This window comes from Ambystoma mexicanum, chromosome 1q, assembly GCF_040938575.1.
Source record: "Ambystoma mexicanum isolate Mex_15411 chromosome 1q, UKY_AmexF1_1, whole genome shotgun sequence".
Lineage (NCBI taxonomy): Eukaryota > Metazoa > Chordata > Amphibia > Caudata > Ambystomatidae > Ambystoma > Ambystoma mexicanum.
The window spans coordinates 1,198,280,956-1,198,300,919 of record NC_090922.1 but is presented as its reverse complement, the minus strand read 5'-3'; the positions used below and the strand labels follow the sequence as shown (position 1 = coordinate 1,198,300,919).

The 19,964-nt window shown below is 47.1% G+C and overlaps 1 protein-coding gene across 1 annotated transcript in view; it reads right to left on the bottom strand.

Moving 5' to 3' along the window:
• The window catches only part of WLS (Wnt ligand secretion mediator), a 255,794-nt gene that overhangs the window by 133,839 nt on the left and 101,991 nt on the right, over nucleotides 1–19,964 (bottom strand). Inside the window, exons 2-3 of the mRNA XM_069641933.1 lie at nucleotides 16,756–17,028; nucleotides 10,935–11,059 (exon numbers count right to left, since the gene is read on the bottom strand). Coding sequence (XP_069498034.1) covers nucleotides 10,935–11,059; nucleotides 16,756–17,028 — 398 coding nt within the window. The remainder of the gene's footprint in view (nucleotides 1–10,934; nucleotides 11,060–16,755; nucleotides 17,029–19,964) is intronic.

Below are 19,964 nucleotides of genomic sequence, written 5' to 3'. Positions count from 1 at the left end.
TCAAAAGATCGCTTCTCACATAGTATAACACGTTGGTGGGGTGGAGCACATGACGTATGGACACACACTGCTATGAGAGTACACCTGGGGTAGCTGGCTCGGCCCTCTATAGCCTGCTTTGCATTCACATACTCCGTCTCAAAGTTCAGCGTTATGATCTCGCGGGTCAAGGTCAACCCCCTGTGCTTTTCATCACAAACACAAATGAAACAAAGGAAAATGTATTTTAAGTCTCTATAGGCCCCCCTCAACCAGGCACCAGCCTCTCATTTTCAATTTCTTTCTTGGTACCCCTCTTTCGGGCTCAAACCGTTTCACTTCACTTTCAGGGTTCCCTTCCCCTAGCTTTATTCTTTAGCGTTTGCTATGCCTTATGGTCCTCTTAGGATTTTACACAGTTCCAAATATCTGACAAGATTCAGCAGTTCATACCATTTTCTGAGGCTCTCTTCAGCCTTGGCTTTAACAAAAGAATGGACCTCATTACAAGCGTGGTGGTCCGGAAACAAGGGTGGCGGTAACACCTACACGAGTATGCCTGCCGGGGCAGTCCACCTGGCAGGTGTGACCTGCCAGGTGCAGCTGCCACGGTAGGCAGACTTGTCACGGAAACACTGGCACTGTTAACAACGGTACCAGTGCTTCCATCTCCCCACTCCCATAGAGTCGAATAGGGAGTTACAAAATTCCAGTGTCCGACTTCCTGCACCGGCGGGACTTGTAATGTCCCGGGAAGTTAGGCGCAGTATTCGGTGTTACAGGGTTGGCAGCAACCCGCCGGGTCGCACCAGCGGATTTCCACCAACCTCATAATGAGGCCCAATGTCTCTTCAAAACACAATTTGTGGGTTTCCCTCGTTCTGGCTCGGTCCTGTCTGGTTCCCAAAACGGCAACAGCTCAATTCCATCAGGCTTCCCTCGTTCCGGCTCAAGCCTAAACACTGTGCACAGAGTCTTTTGAATGGGCGTACTTTCATTTTCCACCGGACCATTCTGTTTCTTTATTTTACAGTTCAATTTCACCTCATTTCTAAAAAGAAAGTCAAGTCCCATAATGCCTTTCATGGGCCTTTTTATTTACTGCTTTCTTCAGTTCTCAGGTTCCTGATCCAGCCACATACGCTCACTGGGATTTCCTCTCTTGCCACGAGACTCACCCGGTTAGTGCGGCTCTGGCAAGCAACTTCTCCGAGCTCTCTAGGTTGAGGTCAGGGTCTTCCCACCTTCCCCTCAAGTACCTGGGCTTCCCTTCATATGCCCACAAGGACACGAGTACTTCTGTGGTCAGAGTCATCAGCAGGATATGATCGGTCTTCTCTGGCTCTTGAAAGGCACAGCTCCTCAGCCCTGCTGCAGCCCTTCAAACACAGGATCAGCGTCCATTCCAGACTCTCCAGGGTTTCGTTCATCACTCTCCTCTGCTCTTCAGCTCCTCTGGTCCACACTGCATCCCCAGTTCGTTCAAACTGTCTGTGCTCCACCTTTTTAACTGATAGTGAGTGAGTGTTAATTGACGTGAGGTGTGGGTGGTTGAAAAGGGAGGCCTGGGGACAAGATGGAGACTGTCCATAAGGATCCATGGTACATTGGTTCCTATGGGCAATCTTCATAGCTCTGTTACTCCTCACTGTTCCAGTGATTCTGAAAGAAGACAATGGGGAGGAAGTATGAGTGTTGTAGTTTTCTCTAATGATGGAGGGAAACTTCTGTAAGTGTTTGTCAGGGTGAAGGGGCAGATGTGTCGTAGGTGAATGGGTTTTAGATGAGAATGTCCCATAGTGACTATGGTGTTGTCGGCTAAAAAAGAAAGAATAAGTGGAGGAAGTGTCGGTAGGGGTTTGTCAGAAAGGGGGTGGGGAGGGGAATACTGTGTCTCTCCTGGGGGCATTCCTCCAACTGTCCCCAAGGACCCCCTGCTAAGGTGAGCCTCCTGCACTGGGTCACCCCCAAGGTCTGGTTACAAAGGCGATGCTGTGCCCTGGCCACCTGAACAAAGAATCCCAAGGGTCCATAAGTGAGAAAGCCCCCAGGTTTCTCACAGTCCTCAGGAGGAAACAGAACAGGAACCACGAAGGAGGATCTCCTGCATGAAACCCACAAAGAGGGCACTGCAACAGAGAAAGAAAAGGCATGACCTTCACTGATGACTCTGGTGGGGATTGCAGATGCAACACATGCAGCAGGCTTGATCCACCAATTAGGAGCAGCAGGGGCTTGAAGCAAGAGCTCCCACGATGGAGTCAGCACTTCGAGTGAATGCAATGCCAGCTTGACGCCAAGTTCAGTGGGAGCCGCCTTTTGAATGAGCAGAACTTTAGCAAGGAGATTCAGGGGAGTCCCAGCAACCTGTGGAGGGTGAGCAAACTTTCTGCCAGTACAAAAGGAGGTAATTACCTTAAGAATGCCCATCAGCAGCACAGCTTCCAGTACAGTCTGTAGCATCCTCCTTTGTTCACTCGGGATCATGTCCAGTGGTACAACCGATTATATTTTGCTCATGTTTGGAGCTATTAAAGCATAAGCACACATCGTGGGTTGTCCCCAGCCCACCAATAACTTGCAGCAAGCAATAGTCGAGGACGGCTAGTCAACTTCCATTTGTGTCATCACTCTAGCAAGAAGGTGGACGATGGTGCTTGGCTGACCGCTAGGCTCTCACACCCACGTAGTTTTACAATTAACTTTATTCCAGTCACACAGCGGCTTCCTCTGTGGGCTCTGCGCACAAATGAAAGCAGAAGACCAACAAAGAAACTGGGTCGAGTAGTAGGGTTTAAAAACATTAAGACAGCCATTTTGGCATCTACACACAATAGGCTTGATTGTGGTAAAAACAAAAAGGAGACCGAAGGGTCACCCTTAAAGTAGAAAAATGCCATCAGCCTGCAACAAACGCACTACCTTGATGAGGGGATTCATCCAGAGACAAACAAAAAGGCAACCCTGCCATAGCCATAAAGAATCAGGGCAACAGCTCAGTCACAAAATAAATATTGCTTATACTTTTACTGCCAGTGGCAACAGAGTGTGTGCTTCATCAACATTGTTTATATCACATATCAAGTTGTCTGGAAATAATAACAAAATATTTTGTTTATAGCAGGCCGCTAAAATAGCGCACTCGTAATGCCAGGGTGTGCATCTGAAGGTCGAATCCCAGCAAGACCAACTCAACTGCTCATCCTTCAGAGGCATCTACAAGAGCAATAATCCTGTTGGTCGCGATTCCAAGTTGCTGATCACCTGATGTGCTTTGTACTCCGAAGTAAACTGCCCCAAGAAAGGGTGCGTGTGGCTGGCTGACATTACTGAGAAGACGGGAGGGGAGGCGAGAATGGGCATGCTGCAGCATACTAGGATCTCCGACACCCTCTCCACCTGCCTCACCCTGGCGCGGTACAAAAAAGAACAGTGTCTCCGAGAACCTTGCAACATGGTTTTGGAGGTCCCATGGGGACATTTGAGTTTTATTGCATGTGTCAATAAAATTAGCTTGTAGACCTTCAACTACATTGTTCGCCGATTTCAAGCCACCATCTCATGTGCGAAGGGGATGAATTCTGGAAAGTGGTTAGGTGTCCAAAGGTCATGTTGCTACTAATGTCCGGAGAAGGGGGTGGAAGGAGCACAGAGAGACACAGTTCCATGTACATCGCTTTGACGAAAGCAGGATGCAAGCAGCCAACGCACATGTGTTGGGAACTTTGAGACATGGATCTTTCACTTCAATCTTTTCAGGCTAGGTTTCCATGTGGCCCCTGTGAGAAACCAGAAGGTGTCTCGCCCATCAGTCCCCAGGGATGTGTCATCCAGGTGGCCAGGACACGGCCATCGCTTTTCCTGGGGTGGACCAGTGCGGGAGGATCACCTGGGTGAGGGGTCTGGGAGTGGGAGTGCGACACCAGATCGTGGGAGATGCAGTATCCCCTTCCCTGTAACACCTTTACCCCATCCTACCCAGGATATTTAGGAACTCTACCCCCCCCGGCCACCTCAGCCCCCGTTTGACAACACAAACACTTTGTAGAGAGGGAGCCAAGTGGCCCCACCTCAAGCATCGCGCCCATGTTGCCTGTATGCTGGGAACTAGGATGTGCAATACGTGCAGTGCCAGTGAAGATACCAATACCAAGGAGAATCCTGGAAGCAACTTTCCCATTGAGAAAACCATACCTGCATACACGACAATATGAAGGCCATTTGAATGGAATACCAGAAGAAGTGTGAAAAGTGAGAAAAAGAGCGGATTACTGATGTCACATGAAGCAAGACTGACACACCCAGAAGAGGTGCAAAGACAAGAGAACAGACATTCTATAGGCATCAAGAAGGTATCAAAGACAAGTAATATTTCGCGATCGAAATGAAGATAGCAAGTCATTTTACACGTGTACAGATGCAAAGAAACGCAAGCAGCAAAATATTCTTGAGGCTAGCTATGTAGTGAATAGATGCGGCATGCACCAAAATATATGTGCGAGTGAACTATAGACTATTCCACCATGCATTATAGCCGAGCTGGACAGAAAAAGGAAGGCTTTTCCAGTGTGTTGCAGCTGAAAAGCAATCGAATTACAGAAGTGAATCAAAGAAGGGTGAGGCTGGATCAGCCCTAAGAAGCCAAGGCCGCTCTGGGACTGAATGATCAGACAGTGCTACAAACATGTGAAAGAACAAACCCCTGCTCATAGGAGGGGCACGAGAACATTGAAGGTATCAGGGGTTAAGTAAATAATAGTATTTTAAATACACCAGAGCTCAAAAACATGGTCTCCATTCACATTTATGGGTGAAAATAGATAATCATAACGAGCTACACCAACACAAGGAGACAGAGTATGTTATGCTCCCTCATATTCTCCAGGCCGAGTTCAAAGACTTAATTGAAGTGCAGACTGCAAGAGGTCATGATAGAGGACATGCTTTTTGGTGGGAAGCTATGGTCAAGACCAGCCCACCAGCACATGGATGCCAGCCTGTGTGCTGCTGGCGTATGTGGAAAAGTACTGACGGATGTAAGGGTGCCAACCAATTATAGAGAGCCACATAATAAAATGCCCTATAGTTGTGTAACCAATGGGATGCCGTGTATTTGATTACGTTCATAGTGAGCCATTTGAGGGGAGGGCTTAGTTGCCCCACCTGATGTTAGAGACCCTATCACTCTCTTAGACAAGTATGGAACTTATACCTAGATGTTCCCTTACACCCAATCACTTTCTCCAATAGGTTTTTGTAGTTTGCCACATAGGATGACATCAGCAATGACATGTTTTTACTATCCAAGATGCTTTTATATAAGATTTGTTGAGCGAGACGATCGAACAAATTGTCGATGTTCATTGTACCTCCCTGTTTCAGACAACTGCAAATAAAACCGCTTTGATTTCCCAACTTCCCGAGTTACTCTGATTATTGATGTTGGAGTATCTTCTGCATCCCCATTCATCTCAAAGTATTGCTACCTCGTCTTAAAGGGCTGGGTCGATAACCCTGGTTGAACTTTCTCACCGACAGCCCGCGCTAAGGGAAAACAGATTAACACCTGAGCCGTGTGCCTAGACAGTGCTGGTAGTTACTCAGTCACTCTAGAATTGTTGTGTATGACCTAATGAGACCTGCTTTTTATTACCATTGTTGTCTGTATGAAAGATGTTGGGCAAGCTTCTGGTCTCTCCCTGTTAGATAGGCGGTACATCACTTGTGGCCTAGGAAGAGAATTTTCTGAGACAGGACAGGGTGGTCTTCCCATAAGGAGAGCCTTGAAGTGTGTGTGGTCTGTTGAGACCAATGTTGAATGTGATATTCTGTACAAACCTTTTTTCCATTACCGTTCTTTTGTGGTATCCCGACATGTCCACCATACTATGGTCAGGCAATTGTCGTCAATCGATTGCATCTGACTTCCATTACACTTCCTCCACACAGATAAAATGCAGAGCACGAGAACACACTGAGCAAGGCAAAGCGGAAGAGGAAACAGCCGGTCCAAGATGGCAGTTTAACAAGAGGAGAAGGATGGCGAAATAGAAGGGGATTGCAGGGAGGTAAGTTCCCTTGACCTTTTCAACAAGAAACCATTGCTTACATGAAACCGAGAGAGAGCGTAGGACCAGGACACCAAGCTTAAGAATCCTGCATTGTGTATTGGGGTACCCGGCACCCTCCCGCATCAGTAATCAAGGCAGGGAGAATCTCCAGCCACTGCAGCACTGTCCTTGGCTCCAAAATCAAAGCCCCTTCAGTGAAAGCAACACAGCCGGTGAGTTGGTGAGGCCGCTATAAGACCGGATTGTGTTGAAGCAAAGGTTGCAAGCAGCAACTTTTTTTGGAAACCGCTGGAATGAACATTGTTAAAAACACATGTGATAAGAGTCGCAAATGAAGTTAAACTGCTGATGAATTAATGAACTTTAAAGCAAGTTGAAATACCTCCGACATAGTGGTCCAGTGGGTGTTCAAATCGAGGGTCTCTGTAAAGTACCGAGCTGAAAAGTGAGAAAAGTAGATAGTTGATCCGAGGGAGATCGATTGTGTAAGTGTAAACTGAAGTGGTTCTGCGACGGGTCCAGTCAAATCCTGCACACAGTCGAAAGTCTGATTGCGATAAAGTAAAGAAAGTTTAGAAAAGTATATTGCTTTGGTCCGAACCCGACAGAGGGTGATCAATTGAAAGCTTTGTGTTAAAGTGGGTCTGATCCCGGAGAAGGTGGGCCCGGCATGAATCGAAAATCACCCAAGAAGTTGTACCGGAGAACCTTAAGGAGAAAGGAACTTTTGAATGTTTGTTGAATCATGCCCTCTGATATTAGAGACTTTGAATGGCAAAGATAATTTGACATAGAAGGCCCAGATGCTGAGATTTGAATGGCATCCTCGTGCTAGAGAAGCCAGAGACTGTGCTAAGCTAGAGTGTGCTGTCTTGTCCCGTGCTGAAAACCTGGGGAAAGTAGGCCAACGGCTTGAATATCTTGGCATATTATTTCCCACACCATTTGTATTCAGAAGTAAGGATTGGCAATAGGTCCATTAGTATGGACCCCTTTTATTGTGAACAGACACCACCAGGACTGCATTATTTGATGGTCGTAGCTTGCGCCCATCATTAGATTTAGATAGGTGTTCAATAAACACCCTTGAACTGTGATCACTTTTGTCTTCCTGTTTGATACCATGCCTTCCTTACACCACCTTCATCTTAACTGTGAGGAGAGGGATTTACTTTACCTCAAATGTTACCCCATACTTAATAAACCATGACTGTAGTATTAAAGGATGTGGTGGCATCATGTATTAAGACATCTGCTCGAATCTGACCAGAGTTTGGCTGCCCAGAGTTATTTGGACATTGCCTTCCACACGTGGTCAGGACAACAAAGACAGTGCATGTGGGTTTATTAGTAACTTACTATTTTCAGAAATGAGCCATGTTGTAATGATACATGTGTTCATGCAACTCATCACAGAGTTCGGTAATGTAGCATGCAGGTAATACTTTGCGCTGGCATTTTCTACATTGGATTCTTTTTAAACGGGAGAAAGCTCACTGGTGGATTTCCCAAATGTATTTTTATCAGAAACCATCAGGGAAGCAACGCACAGTTGGGAGATTGTTAGCAAGAGGACTGTATATTCACCTGAGGGAAGGAAGGCAGGGGCATACTTTAGCACCTGTTAGGTAAGATTTTCACAGAACTGGTAAATCTTCCTGACCTGGGTCAACCCCAGAACTTCTTGCAATATTAGTGGGATATTTTTCCTTAATACCTCAGCGAGTGGGAATCTTTTCCCACACTCACATATTCTTTAACTCTTTTTATGCGTCTTTTTTTTTTTACTCTCCAAAGTGTCTTTTAAAGTTATCCTCTTTAACATATTGGCAAGTGCCTGTTGCTGGGTTGCCCTAGGGGCTCCCCTTTGAACTTTCTTTTGCTGACCTTGAGAGAACTATAGTTCCCAAGGGTACAAATGATCTTTGGATCCCTTTTACATTTTATTCTGTGAAGCCAGCACACGCCACCTTATTTGGAGTGCTGGGGAGCTACAATGTATCCCCCTTCACATAAAAACCACGAACAATTCTGTTACAGAGACAAGCTCATCTTCAATGGCTGGTGGCAGTGATAGCTTGTATTAATATGGTGCACCTTTACTGTGGGCTGTGTGCACAGCTGCAGTAAGGGTGCTCATTTTAACAAAATGGCCCCAGCCTTCTTTTTTCGCAATTTTAGTGTTTGTCATGGGATTTATTTGCGGTTTCCCATGACTCCAAATCCGTTTTCTGTGCTGGTCTACCTGTGGAGTGGTTTGGCTTGGTGCTGTAGTCCTTTGCTGGTTTCTGGCTTTTTTTTAACTTTACCACCCAGCTCTTTAGAAATTGGCTGAGGTAGTCAGGTGTCCCCTTGTGCGCTTGCCTCGTCCCAGGTGGCCCCGCAACCTGGTTCCTGTAGCCACATGCCCCCGATCCTGGATTGGCAAGAGTAACCCTTTTGAGAAAGAGGGCAGCCCCTGCCAGTGCAGCCCCTCCGGCTAAGGGCCCCAAAGCAAAGGGCAGCTCCTGAAGAAGCAGCTCCAGTCCGTGTTTGCCCCTGTTCGCCTGGGAAGCCTGCCACCGTCAACCAGCAGTAACTACAAGTGAGTGATCTGGGTGGGGAGTACCGTAATTACTGTATTCCGGACAACCTCTCAGCTTCATAACACAGTTTACCAATATTTCTAGCAAGTAACAGTCTGATCATTGCTGCACTCCAACCGTTAACTACCATTTCATTAACTTTTAGTTCCCACCTTAGGCACCCTTCTCAAACCTAGGTGTTTCTGCATTTACTGTTCAGCACCTATTTCAGGAGTTTCTCCCTCTAAGCCTTACCACCCTACTCGCATTAAGGTAAAGCGTGGGCCTCCTCCTAATGGTCCCCGGCCTCCAATTCGGCCAGGATCTAGGGTCTGCTTACTCAACCCTGCCGCCAACTTTGTGGAGCTCACTGCTTCCGAACATTAGACATAGCCTAGACTACATGACTTTCCAGAAGACACCCAAAACCTAGTTCTTCTCCTAAAACTCAGGGACCTCCCTGACTGGACTCCCCCACCACATCCAGGAAATGGCTTGGTAACTCTTCAATACAGGCCCTCAAAAGGCTCTCAGGCCAGGAGATATCCATCTCCAACTTTCTGGAGCCAGTGCCCTAGTAGCGTAACCCCAAGGAAGGAGCACTTACATGCCACGCCTTGACGGAGATGAATCATTGCCTCCCTCCACCTGGCATATACTATGCCCTGAGGCCAAGAGATAACCATCTCCAGCTATCTGTATCAACTATGCTAGACTCGTAACCCAAGTACCAATAGCAATTATGTACCTATACCACAACCCCAGATATGGACTACGCCATCAGTGAGGCCCACCCTCGCCAATCGTACCCATCTGGACATCGTAGCAGCACTCAAATGCCTCCTCCATGAATTGACTCATTGCCTTCTTCCTCCAGGTATACATTACACTATGAAGCCAAGAGATTTGTTCCCAACAACCTGGGCCGACTGCGTCAGACTCGTAACTCATGTACTAATAACAGTTGTGTATCTATGAGATGGCTGAGCTTTATCATTGCTTCCTCCATGTCAGTCCAGGACATACCCATCCTGGCAGATCTCTCATCTGGAAATCTTTGATAGAAACCTCATACAGAGGGCCTAGTAACTCTTAGATCTTTGCTAATCCTACATATCTGGGACTGCATCTAGCGGAACTACCGACAGAGAGCCTCTCCAGCACCTATATTGAAACTATGATTTTGGGCCAGATCTGGCTATCATTATCTAACTGACAATGCTAATACACCATTGCTGACTCAACAAGACACAGGGAGGACCTAGCCTAATAACCTAACTCAAAGTGAGATATCATCCCCTCGAAGGCACTGGAAACTAGTCAGGCACAGGGTCTCACTCAAATCCACACAAACACAACATGCCAACTCTTCCCTCTGCTCCAACAAACGATAGACTGCAGCTATAGCACTCTATTAATATGGCCTAGCTGCACACATACTTATACACCTCCATGATCAGTACTTATACACCTCTAAACAGTCTTTAGAGCGCAGCTGTACCCCACAGAAATCGGCCTAACTACACACACAATCCCATTCACAAACTCTGCCACCACCAGAATGCAACTACCCAAGTCCAACTGGCCTGCTGCACACATTCTACTGATCTCACAACCACTGCACCACGCTTAGCACTAGCATGCAGCTATGCACCACCTAATACCTCCTCGCTGCACACATACTGAGTGCACCTAAGCACTTTACCATTGGCTCGGGTTTTGCCATCAAATCCAGGGTGGAGCTGAATTTCTAAGAAAAACAGGCAAGCAAGGTTTGGTGCATTGGGATGTTTTATTAAACTACAGTATTTACACACAATAAGATGTATAGTTTCTCATACTTTATACATTTTCATTAAACTCCAGAGTGTTTTGGCACAACTGTTTTTTGAAACTAAAGATAACCAGAGACCCAAAAGCAATTTTCAAAGTGGCCTGGATTTTCTGGTAACACTTGCCGGAAATACTTCAATCAATTCTACCTTGCAGACATTTGGGAGAAAGTCACACGGAATTAAAAAAGCTGACCAACCGTGTTGCAACACTTTTTTCCTCGAATACTAAAAACGCTCACATCGGCTAGCCTTATTGACAAGGTATTACTCAGTCCAATGCTACTCTCAGTAAGCAACATTTCAACTCCAGCAAGTGTTCCCCTTAAGAGTATTAATCTTCCTTATAAACTAAAGCAACGTTCAACAGTGTGTGGAGCTCGGTCTGATCCAATTGAAACAAAAAGAAATCCCCCAATATATCAAGGAATTCAAATCTTTCGAGATCCATTGCGGAAGTGCAAACAAAAACAAACCAGATAACCTACCATTTCAAATGTTGAATCACATTTCAGTTTACGCTGCTCTTTTGAATGTGCCATCTCCGTCCAGTTATGATTTAGTCTATCCCGATAAGCCAGGGATACATCCAGGGTAATCATGGCATTTTCTTCTGTGAAAAACAGACCAGAAAAAAAAAGTAAAACTGTAAAGTAAAATAATGGAAATTACTTAAGAAAAATCATACCTGTATTGCCAACTTACGTAGGACGAGATCCTGGATGCAGGGCGCACAAAAATGTTACTGAGTATCTATGCATGCTCCGGTTAGAGATGGAAAGAATGAAGGCACTATCACACAACATTAGTCATTTACCTGAGTAATTATGTATAAGCTCATAAGTTTACAATGATATGCACATAACTTGCGAGGGTCCGATTGCTGCCAATGAACTGCCAGAGTTGGCAAACCGATTAATGATGTGAAAAAAAAAAATTAAACAGTTGTGCCCAACGTCTGCGATAAACGCAAATGTGCACACAAGAAATAAAATTGTAAACGGATATCTGCTGCCACAAGCTTGTCTTTAGGCACAAATACATGTAACAAAATAACTTAGGGTGATACAAGGATGACCCCATTGCACTGCATTGTAAGATGCATTGTGCAATTTTAAAGTTACAAAAATACTGATCCCCGTAACAAAAAGACTAAAAGGGGGTGGGGAAATCAAGCCGAGGCCTTTACTTCCCCTCGAAGTTAGGAAATTGTTTAAAAAAATCTATATATAAAATAAGCAAAAAGATTGGGGTTCCAACGAAACTTTGAAGGGAAGGTTAACAAAAGTGATCTTTCCGAACAAAGGCGCGTTTTGTTATCTTGCATTTGTTATAGTGCCTAATCTGCCTCAGGTTATGGAGTCAAATAGCTTATTGCCCGTCAGAGAGGCAGAGGAGTATGACCGAACATTCAGTAGTGGTAGGGAGGAGCAAAGTCAGGTAGATATTTGGGATCAGGGATAGATAGGATTCTCAGGAAAGCATTGGAAGGAAAAGATGGAGGAGCTTGGTGTACGTGCGAGGCAGAGAAAAGCATTCTAGCATTCGTCAGTTGTTAAGGAAATTAAAACAAACCAGGTTGAGTGAAACAAACAAGGTTGAGGATATCTTCAACAACTATGCAGCATTAAAATAAGGAATACCCTACTCTTCCTCCCATCACCACATCTGCACTTGCGCGCCAGCATTAGTGTTAATGGAGCTTGAAATAAGTTACTCCTTTTTAATGAAACACCCGATTTCTCTACTGTTGGGAATACAGCTCCAATGCCCCAAACGTGGGAGAATATATAAATTGAGGCAATCCCCGTAGAATGGACTATGGGCCTGTTAGAGCATCAGCAGCCTTAGTCACAAGGGTACCCTTCCCTACTCTATCTAAGCAGCAAGGAGGGATAGATAAGTTTGAGAGTATTGCATGAAGAAATGTAGGGCAGCATCATATAGTAGAAATCACACTATGGAGTACAGATTATGCGACATATTGCAGCAGGTAAATAGTGTGCAGTCTTGCATTAGGTTTGAAACACAATCAATGGCAGAGAAAGGTATTTATTTATAAGTAGGCGGGAAAGCTTTCTTTCATAGTAACACAGGTAGTAGATACAAAGCACAGTACAAATATGTTCAGCAGCCCATTGACTGCAGAGATTTGTGAAATGGGCCCCATCGTAGAAGCAGCCTCCTGGGCTATTTGAGATCATTAAGCCACAGTGAAACAGGGATTCTTCCCTGCAGTGAAATGCACTATGTTCATGTTAGATGGTGCACAGACAAGGTCAGTGCCCTTGGAAATAAGGATGAAGAGCCGTGCTGTGATTGGCCAGTAAGTAAGGGAGCAGCGAGTGCAAAGGCCTCAAGCTTGGAACATCAGTACAAGAAAATGTTGCAACTCAAGAGATGGAGTTTAAGCAGGCGAAGGACGTAGGTCAGTGAGAATATGGCAATGCTGAGTGGGGGCCAGAAAGAGCAGATCAAGTTTTGAAAACTCTGCCCCATGGAGTTGAGAACGTGGTTGACAAATGAACAAGAGGAACTGGAAAAAAGGACGGCAACAAAAAGTTAGTACCATAGCGGGGGGGTAGAGGACTAAATAATGAGGTGGGGGGGGAATACTCTGGGGAGCCCCTCCCCCATCCCAAATTAATGATGTCCTCCAGAAAATCTAAGTAAAGCATGCACACACTAAAGAAACTATTCCCCAAACAAGCAGCGTTGAGTAATGTTCACCAGGAGGTCACAGATTCCCATGAGAGAAGGAAGGAGGTGCAACATGTGTTCAAAGAGAAGTCACCAAACAAACTGTTTGTTGTACAGCTTTTACAAAGCTGAGAACCATCAGCGGGGTGTCAACATAATGGTTGAATGAGAAAAGGAGGTGGGACAACCAATGGAGAAGGGGCTCGCAAATAGAAAAATGTAACACCAGAGTTAGCCAATTAGAATGAAGTACCTTACCCAAGGAGGACATTAGGTCATACTGGTACTATACTGGTACTGGTCTGGTCATGACGCAGAGGTTTGAGCCAATAGGGCTAATTAACATAGGTTCCTGTAGGGGACTTCATGTCAGCCAATCAATGCATAAGGATTTACAGGTGGTTGCAACTCATACCTGGGCAAAAATTGCATGCAATAAACTTTTGTTCTTGCAAACTCGTGCACTCCTTGTATTGATTTTTTACTGGTTGCGGATTTTGGGTGTACCATACACTATATTTTTAAAGAAAGCAACATCATCCTCAGTGATGGACCTTTTGGTTTGCATGTATTGGCAAACCTCGCCCACTCCAACACAAAGTCGTTCTACAAAATCCAGAGTGTAATTTCAACCATGTAGCTTTAATTCTAGAAAACACAGGTCATTTCATCGATTAACAATTTACACAAACTCACGCCAAAACATGGCATTGTTGCTCCAAAAAAGCAGACTGAGAAGAAGGCAAGACGTTCCACCCAACTGGTAAAGCCTGAGTGTATCGGGGCCTCTACTTCCGCATTGACGCCTTTTCGGTGTACATTTCCAATTCAAAGGAAAAGGCCTCTCATAACTACAGTTCCTCCATTATGCCTTGTGCTTACAATGTGTGAATTTTCTGATAAAGTCCTTAGGCAGCCATACTTCTGAACACAGGTTAAGATTATCGTACTCACAAGCTCATCCATCTTCAAAAGATTTCATCCCCCCTCCGCCCCCCCATTCATCATCATCATCATCATCATCAACCTCAGCAGGATATATACACACAGACACAAGTCTGCAGACTTGCCGATGTCGCATGTGGGATGTATTAACCCACGTATGCCCTGTGGCATCACTGTGTCCTGGTGGTGCCAGAATCAAAATGGCCACAAAACCCCTATGCGCGCCAAAACCTATGGAAATCTGCACTCTACAAAGTACAGAAAGATGGACAAAAAGCATATTTCTAAAGAGACTGATAATTTACTGTGTACAATTGTAAAAAAATATGTAAACCCCCGACTTCTGAACCTAAATTTTGGCTGCACATTTTAAGAGGAGCCAGAACTCTGTGCTATGTTCTGGGAAGTAACTGTAGAAATGGTCTTTTCTAAATGTATTTTTGTCAAAAGCATGAAACCTCACACGCTTATGCCCATATGCAATGCGCACAGTTGTACACATTTTTGGGTAAACTAGATATTGTGTTCCGACCCAAAAGGGCAGAATTCCGTCAAAAGCCGACACAAGATCCTACAATGACAGGGCTTGGAAGAGCATTTGCTCCACAAAATATGTGATCTAGATATGTTCTTGTCATAAAGTTTGCAAAATTGTAAATATGTATTATACTAAAAGTAGATTTCATGCTAAAAAGCCAAGGGGAGGATTCACTGACTCAAAACCACATCATCATGGTGACACCCAGTTTTCTCCTCCAATCAAGGGAGAGGGGAGATTCTAGCCTATAGCCAACCAAGGGGGCGCGCTTAGGATAATCTAGCATACACACCCCTTTACCAAATACATAAAAAGAGACAGCTGAGGACTTAGGACAGACAGACAGATTCACCCACCAACCAATTGCTGGCAGAGCACCCTTCGACGGACCAGACATCTTCCTTGCTCCAGACTCCAGATACTTGGCAAGCAGAAAGGCCCATTCTAAAGCTGAACCACTCTCAGCTTGGCCTTAAACATCCAGAAACCAGAATTTACCCCAGACATCTAAGGGGAACAAAAGAACAAAAGACCAGCCAGGATGTGCTGCAAATGCTTTCCTGCAAAAGAATTATTAGCAGAATCAAAAGACCCAATATAGTAGTGCTGTGGCCAGATAGCTGTGAACCAGAGCCATTGCCGACCCAGTCCAGTCGGGTGTGCCCAGCAGCCTGTCCCAGTCCGGTGTGCCCAGCAGAATTTCTGACCAGAATCCCTGATCTTGACGGACCAGAATTCCTGACGGTTCTGTTCAAACCTATATAGTGAGTATCCATAGTATAGGACTGTCACTAGCCTATGTACAGTCCATAGCGATCCCTAGCCAAATCCATCCTATCTACTGTATTGTTAGAAATATTTGTGAATTGCCTGAACTCTTCATTTTATGCCTACTATCTTCCTTCTATAAAAAAATATATTGTTAAATATATCTTTGCGCGGATATATTTCATCTGAAGAAGACAAGCTCCTCGGCAGGCAAAAACTTGATCCAGAGGTGTCCTGGTCTAGTGGCTGTGTTCCCGTGTGGTATTTGCTTTCTCATAGTCAGTTCCTAGTGCAAAGACATCTTGCTTGTCTTTTGAAAGTGCATCCTTGTTTTCAGATTTGACCCCTACTTGATAAAAACGACCTCCATGAAAACATCCATAACTTCAAATGTAAATGTAAATGTCTGCTTGTAGCCAACATCCACAGCTTTCCATAGAACCAAAAAACACATCTCAAATCCCTATAGTTTTCCCGCAATCACGATTACCGCACATGAAAAATTTTGCCACAAATTTTGTTTTAGGAAAATTCTATAATGTGTAAAACAGCTTTCTATTTCACCCGACCTCAAAATTAAGTTTGCACATTGCTTAGTAGTCTCCAATCATTGCTAGTGTTTGTCTGTAACTATATAAACTGGCTCCCATTAAAATTTAAACAATTTCAGTGATTTAAACCATATTTAGCGTTTTACCTATTCCATTCAAAGCCAACTTTAAAACCATTTTTGACAGTTTGCCAATCAATTCTGTTTCTCTCTTGCGTTTGCTGGGGGTAAACTGGGATTGACATGTGTTTGAATTCTGCATTCCTGAAACCTGTTCTCTCTCCTCCTATCTCTCTACATTGCATATTGGGGGGTTGAGGGGTGTGCAGGGGGAAATAGTAACCATATTGCCATTGGATCTGAACACACACTCACAAAAGTATTATTGCTTTGCGGCATTGTTTTTGCTCATTATTACTCCTTGTGATTAAAGAGATTGCTTAGTGTGACATCACCCCATTGATGATCATTGTATCATCCCCCATTAAAAATAGTGTGATTATATAAATAAATATTTCAACTTTGCAAACCAGCTGGTTCAGTGTGACCAGGGGGGGTTTCCAAGAAAGGGGCATGATATAAGTGGTACATCGTTCAGAATAAAAGAACTTTTTGACACAAATAAAGATTTCAGTTGTGCATTACACGCTAGGCATCGACTTAGGTGAAGTGCTAGATTGAAATCACTTAAAATCAGGTACACAGCGCACAAATGATCAAGCTATGCTGTGGGCCACTTCAGGCTGCAAGGCATTCAAGGCAATGGTAAACTTTGGAAGCAAAGACTTTCAATTGCCAAGAGACTTACCTATGTAGTTATTTTTCTTGAACACAATGTCAAGTTGGAGGATCAAAAGCAAAAACTGGAACCAGGGTGTCATTTCGTTGTTCTCGTAAGGGATGTGAGCCGAAAAGACGATGTCATTGGCTTCGATTTGTTTGCTCATAGCATCTTCAGAATCGCGTATCTTTTCGCACTGGTTTTTGCCCCATGGCATCAGCCATTTGCTCTTGTGATGTCTCTTTTGCACGTCAACGCATTTCACGGTGAGGATATCTATTGCAGAGGTTGGGCCCGGCGCTGCAAGCACAAGAACAAAAACGCATTAGTTAGCTCTCCATCACTTGCTCACCATTTAGAGATCATTTAAGAAAGTATTTTTGTTGGGAGAATACAGGTCTGCATTGACCGGTGTGCTTTTGTGCGGTCTTGGTGATACCGTCGCATAACTTACTGAGAAGAAAGCAGCTACAGTACAATTATTTCACATACAGCAACTACTGCTGAAAAGGCGATAGCTTGTCATTTGCACACTGGTACAGTGCAGCAAAAGTGCAAGACTTGCCAATCTTTTAAGTTTTTAAATTGGCATCTTGGAAAACAAAATGAAGTTCTAAAGAGACATAAGGACTCCTTTTGAAGTCTGTTGGCTGCTATAAAACTGGCGTTACAAATAAGGTTTGTTAATCACCAGATTGTGGATTTTAGAAATACAGAAAACCGCATGCTTTCACTTGGGTGTGAATCCTTAATAAAAAGGAGCATTAATAGTGCTTGCAGACCTGCATTTAGTAACCTCCACAGATTTAAATGGGAAATAACGAATTTATAATTCCTACTAATTTGGCAGTATTAGCAGTGCTAATAACTCAACTCCCACCATCACTGTTGTGAAAATAGGGTAAATCAACACTAGGCCCACAATTCGTTGAACATTGTTTGCATTAACAAATAGCAATACAGATTGCAATTATGAATTTAATACATATTTAAGAATGCCCAATCATTTTGTTGGCAACAGAATGTAACTAGTCAAAAAAAAGTATATATATCACTGACAAAAAACGTTGTTAAAAGGGACATTATGGTTAATTTGCACTAGTAAAAACCTACACACTTCAATGGACAAACGTTACTGAAAACCCCCAGAAATTCGCCAGTTATGGTAGGATAAGCAACCATAACTCGCGCTACCCCTGTGCACTGCAAAGACTAACACCCATGACATCAAAGATGACATCGGGGGGGGGGTGGGTGGGAGGGACAGGGGCATGAGCGGGGGGGTGGGCGGGAGGGACAGGGGCATGAGCGGGGGGGTGGGCGGGAGGGTCAGGGGCATGAGCGGGGGGTGGGCGGGAGGGACAGGGGCATGAGCGGGGGGGTGGGCGGGAGGGACAGGGGCATGAGCGGGGGGGTGGGCGGGAGGGACAGGGGCATGAGCGGGGGGTGGGCGGGAGGGACAGGGGCATGAGCGGGGGGTGGGCGGGAGGGACAGGGGCATGAGCGGGGGGTGGGTGGGCGGGAGGGAGGGAGGGACCGAGGCATGAGCGGGGGGTGGGTGGGCGGGAGGGAGGGACCGAGGCATGAGCGGGGGGTGGGTGGGTGGGAGGGAGGGACCGAGGCATGAGCGGGGGGTGGGTGGGTGGGAGGGAGGGACCGAGGCATGAGCGGGGGGTGGGTGGGTGGGAGGGAGGGACCGAGGCATGAGCGGGGGGTGGGTGGGTGGGTGGGTGGGAGACACCCGAGGCATGAGCGGGGGGTGGGTGGGTGGGAGGCATGAGCGGGGGGTGGGTGGGAGGCATGAGCGGGGGGTGGGTGGGTGGGAGGCATGAGCGGGGGGTGGGTGGGTGGGAGACACCCGAGGCATGAGCGGGGGGTGGGTGGGTGGGAGAGAGACACCCGAGGCATGAGCGGGGGGTGGGTGGGTGGGAGAGAGACACCCGAGGCATGAGCGGGGGGTGGGTGGGTGGGAGAGAGACACCCGAGGCATGAGCGGGGGGTGGGTGGGTGGGAGAGAGACACCCGAGGCATGAGCGGGGGGTGGGTGGGTGGGAGAGAGACACCCGAGGCATGAGCGGGGGGTGGGTGGGTGGGAGAGAGACACCCGAGGCATGAGCGGGAGGTGGGGGAGGGAGAGAGACACGAGGCATGAGCGGGAGGTGGGGGAGGGAGAGAGACACGAGGCATGAGCGGGAGGTGGGGGAGGGAGAGAGACACGAGGCATGAGCGGGGGGTGGGTGGGTGAGTGCAAGGGGGAGGGGCATGAGCGGGGGGTGGGAGGGGGAGGGGCATGAGCGGGGGATATGAGCGGGGGGTGGGTGGGTGGGACAGGGGCATGAGCAGGGGGTGGGTGGGTGGGACAGGGGCATGAGCAGGGGGTGGGTGGGTGGGACAGGGGCATGAGCAGGGGGTGGGTGGGTGGGACAGGGGCATGAGCAGGGGGTGGGTGGGACAGGGGCATGAGCAGGGGGGGGTGGGTGGGTGGGACAGGGGCATGAGCAGGGGGTGGGTGGGTGGGACAGGGGCATGAGCAGGGGGTGGGTGGGTGGGACAGGGGCATGAGCAGGGGGTGGGTGGGTGGGACAGGGGCATGAGCAGGGGGTGGGTGGGTGGGGCATGAGCAGGGGGTGGGTGGGTGGGGCATGAGCAGGGGGTGGGTGGGTGGGGCATGAGCAGGGGGTGGGTGGGTGGGACAGGGGCATGAGCGGGGGGTGGGTGGGAGGGATAGGGTCATGACCGGCTTGGAAGGGATAGAGACACAAGGGGCATGAGCGGGGGGTATGGGGGGAGGGGAGAGACACGGGGCATGAGTGGGAGGGATAGAGACACACGGGGCATGAGCGGGGGTGGGGAGGGATAGAGACACACGGGGCATGAGCAGGGGGTGGGGGGGAGGGGAGAGACAGGGCATGAGCAGGGGTGGGTGGGATGGAGACACACGAGGCATGAGCGGGGTGGGGGTGGGTGGGAGACACACGAGGCATGAGCGGGGGTGGGTGGGAGGGAGACACACGCGGCATGAGCGGGGGTGGGTGGGAGGGAGACACACGCGGCATGAGCGGGGGGTGGGTGGGTGGGAGACACACGCGGCATGAGCGGGGGGTGGGTGGGTGGGAGACACACGCGGCATGAGCGGGGTGTGGGGGAGGGAGAGAGACACACGAGGCATGAGCGGGAGGTGGGGGAGGGAGAGACACAAGGCATGAGCGGGGGGGTGGGCGGGAGGGACAGGGGCA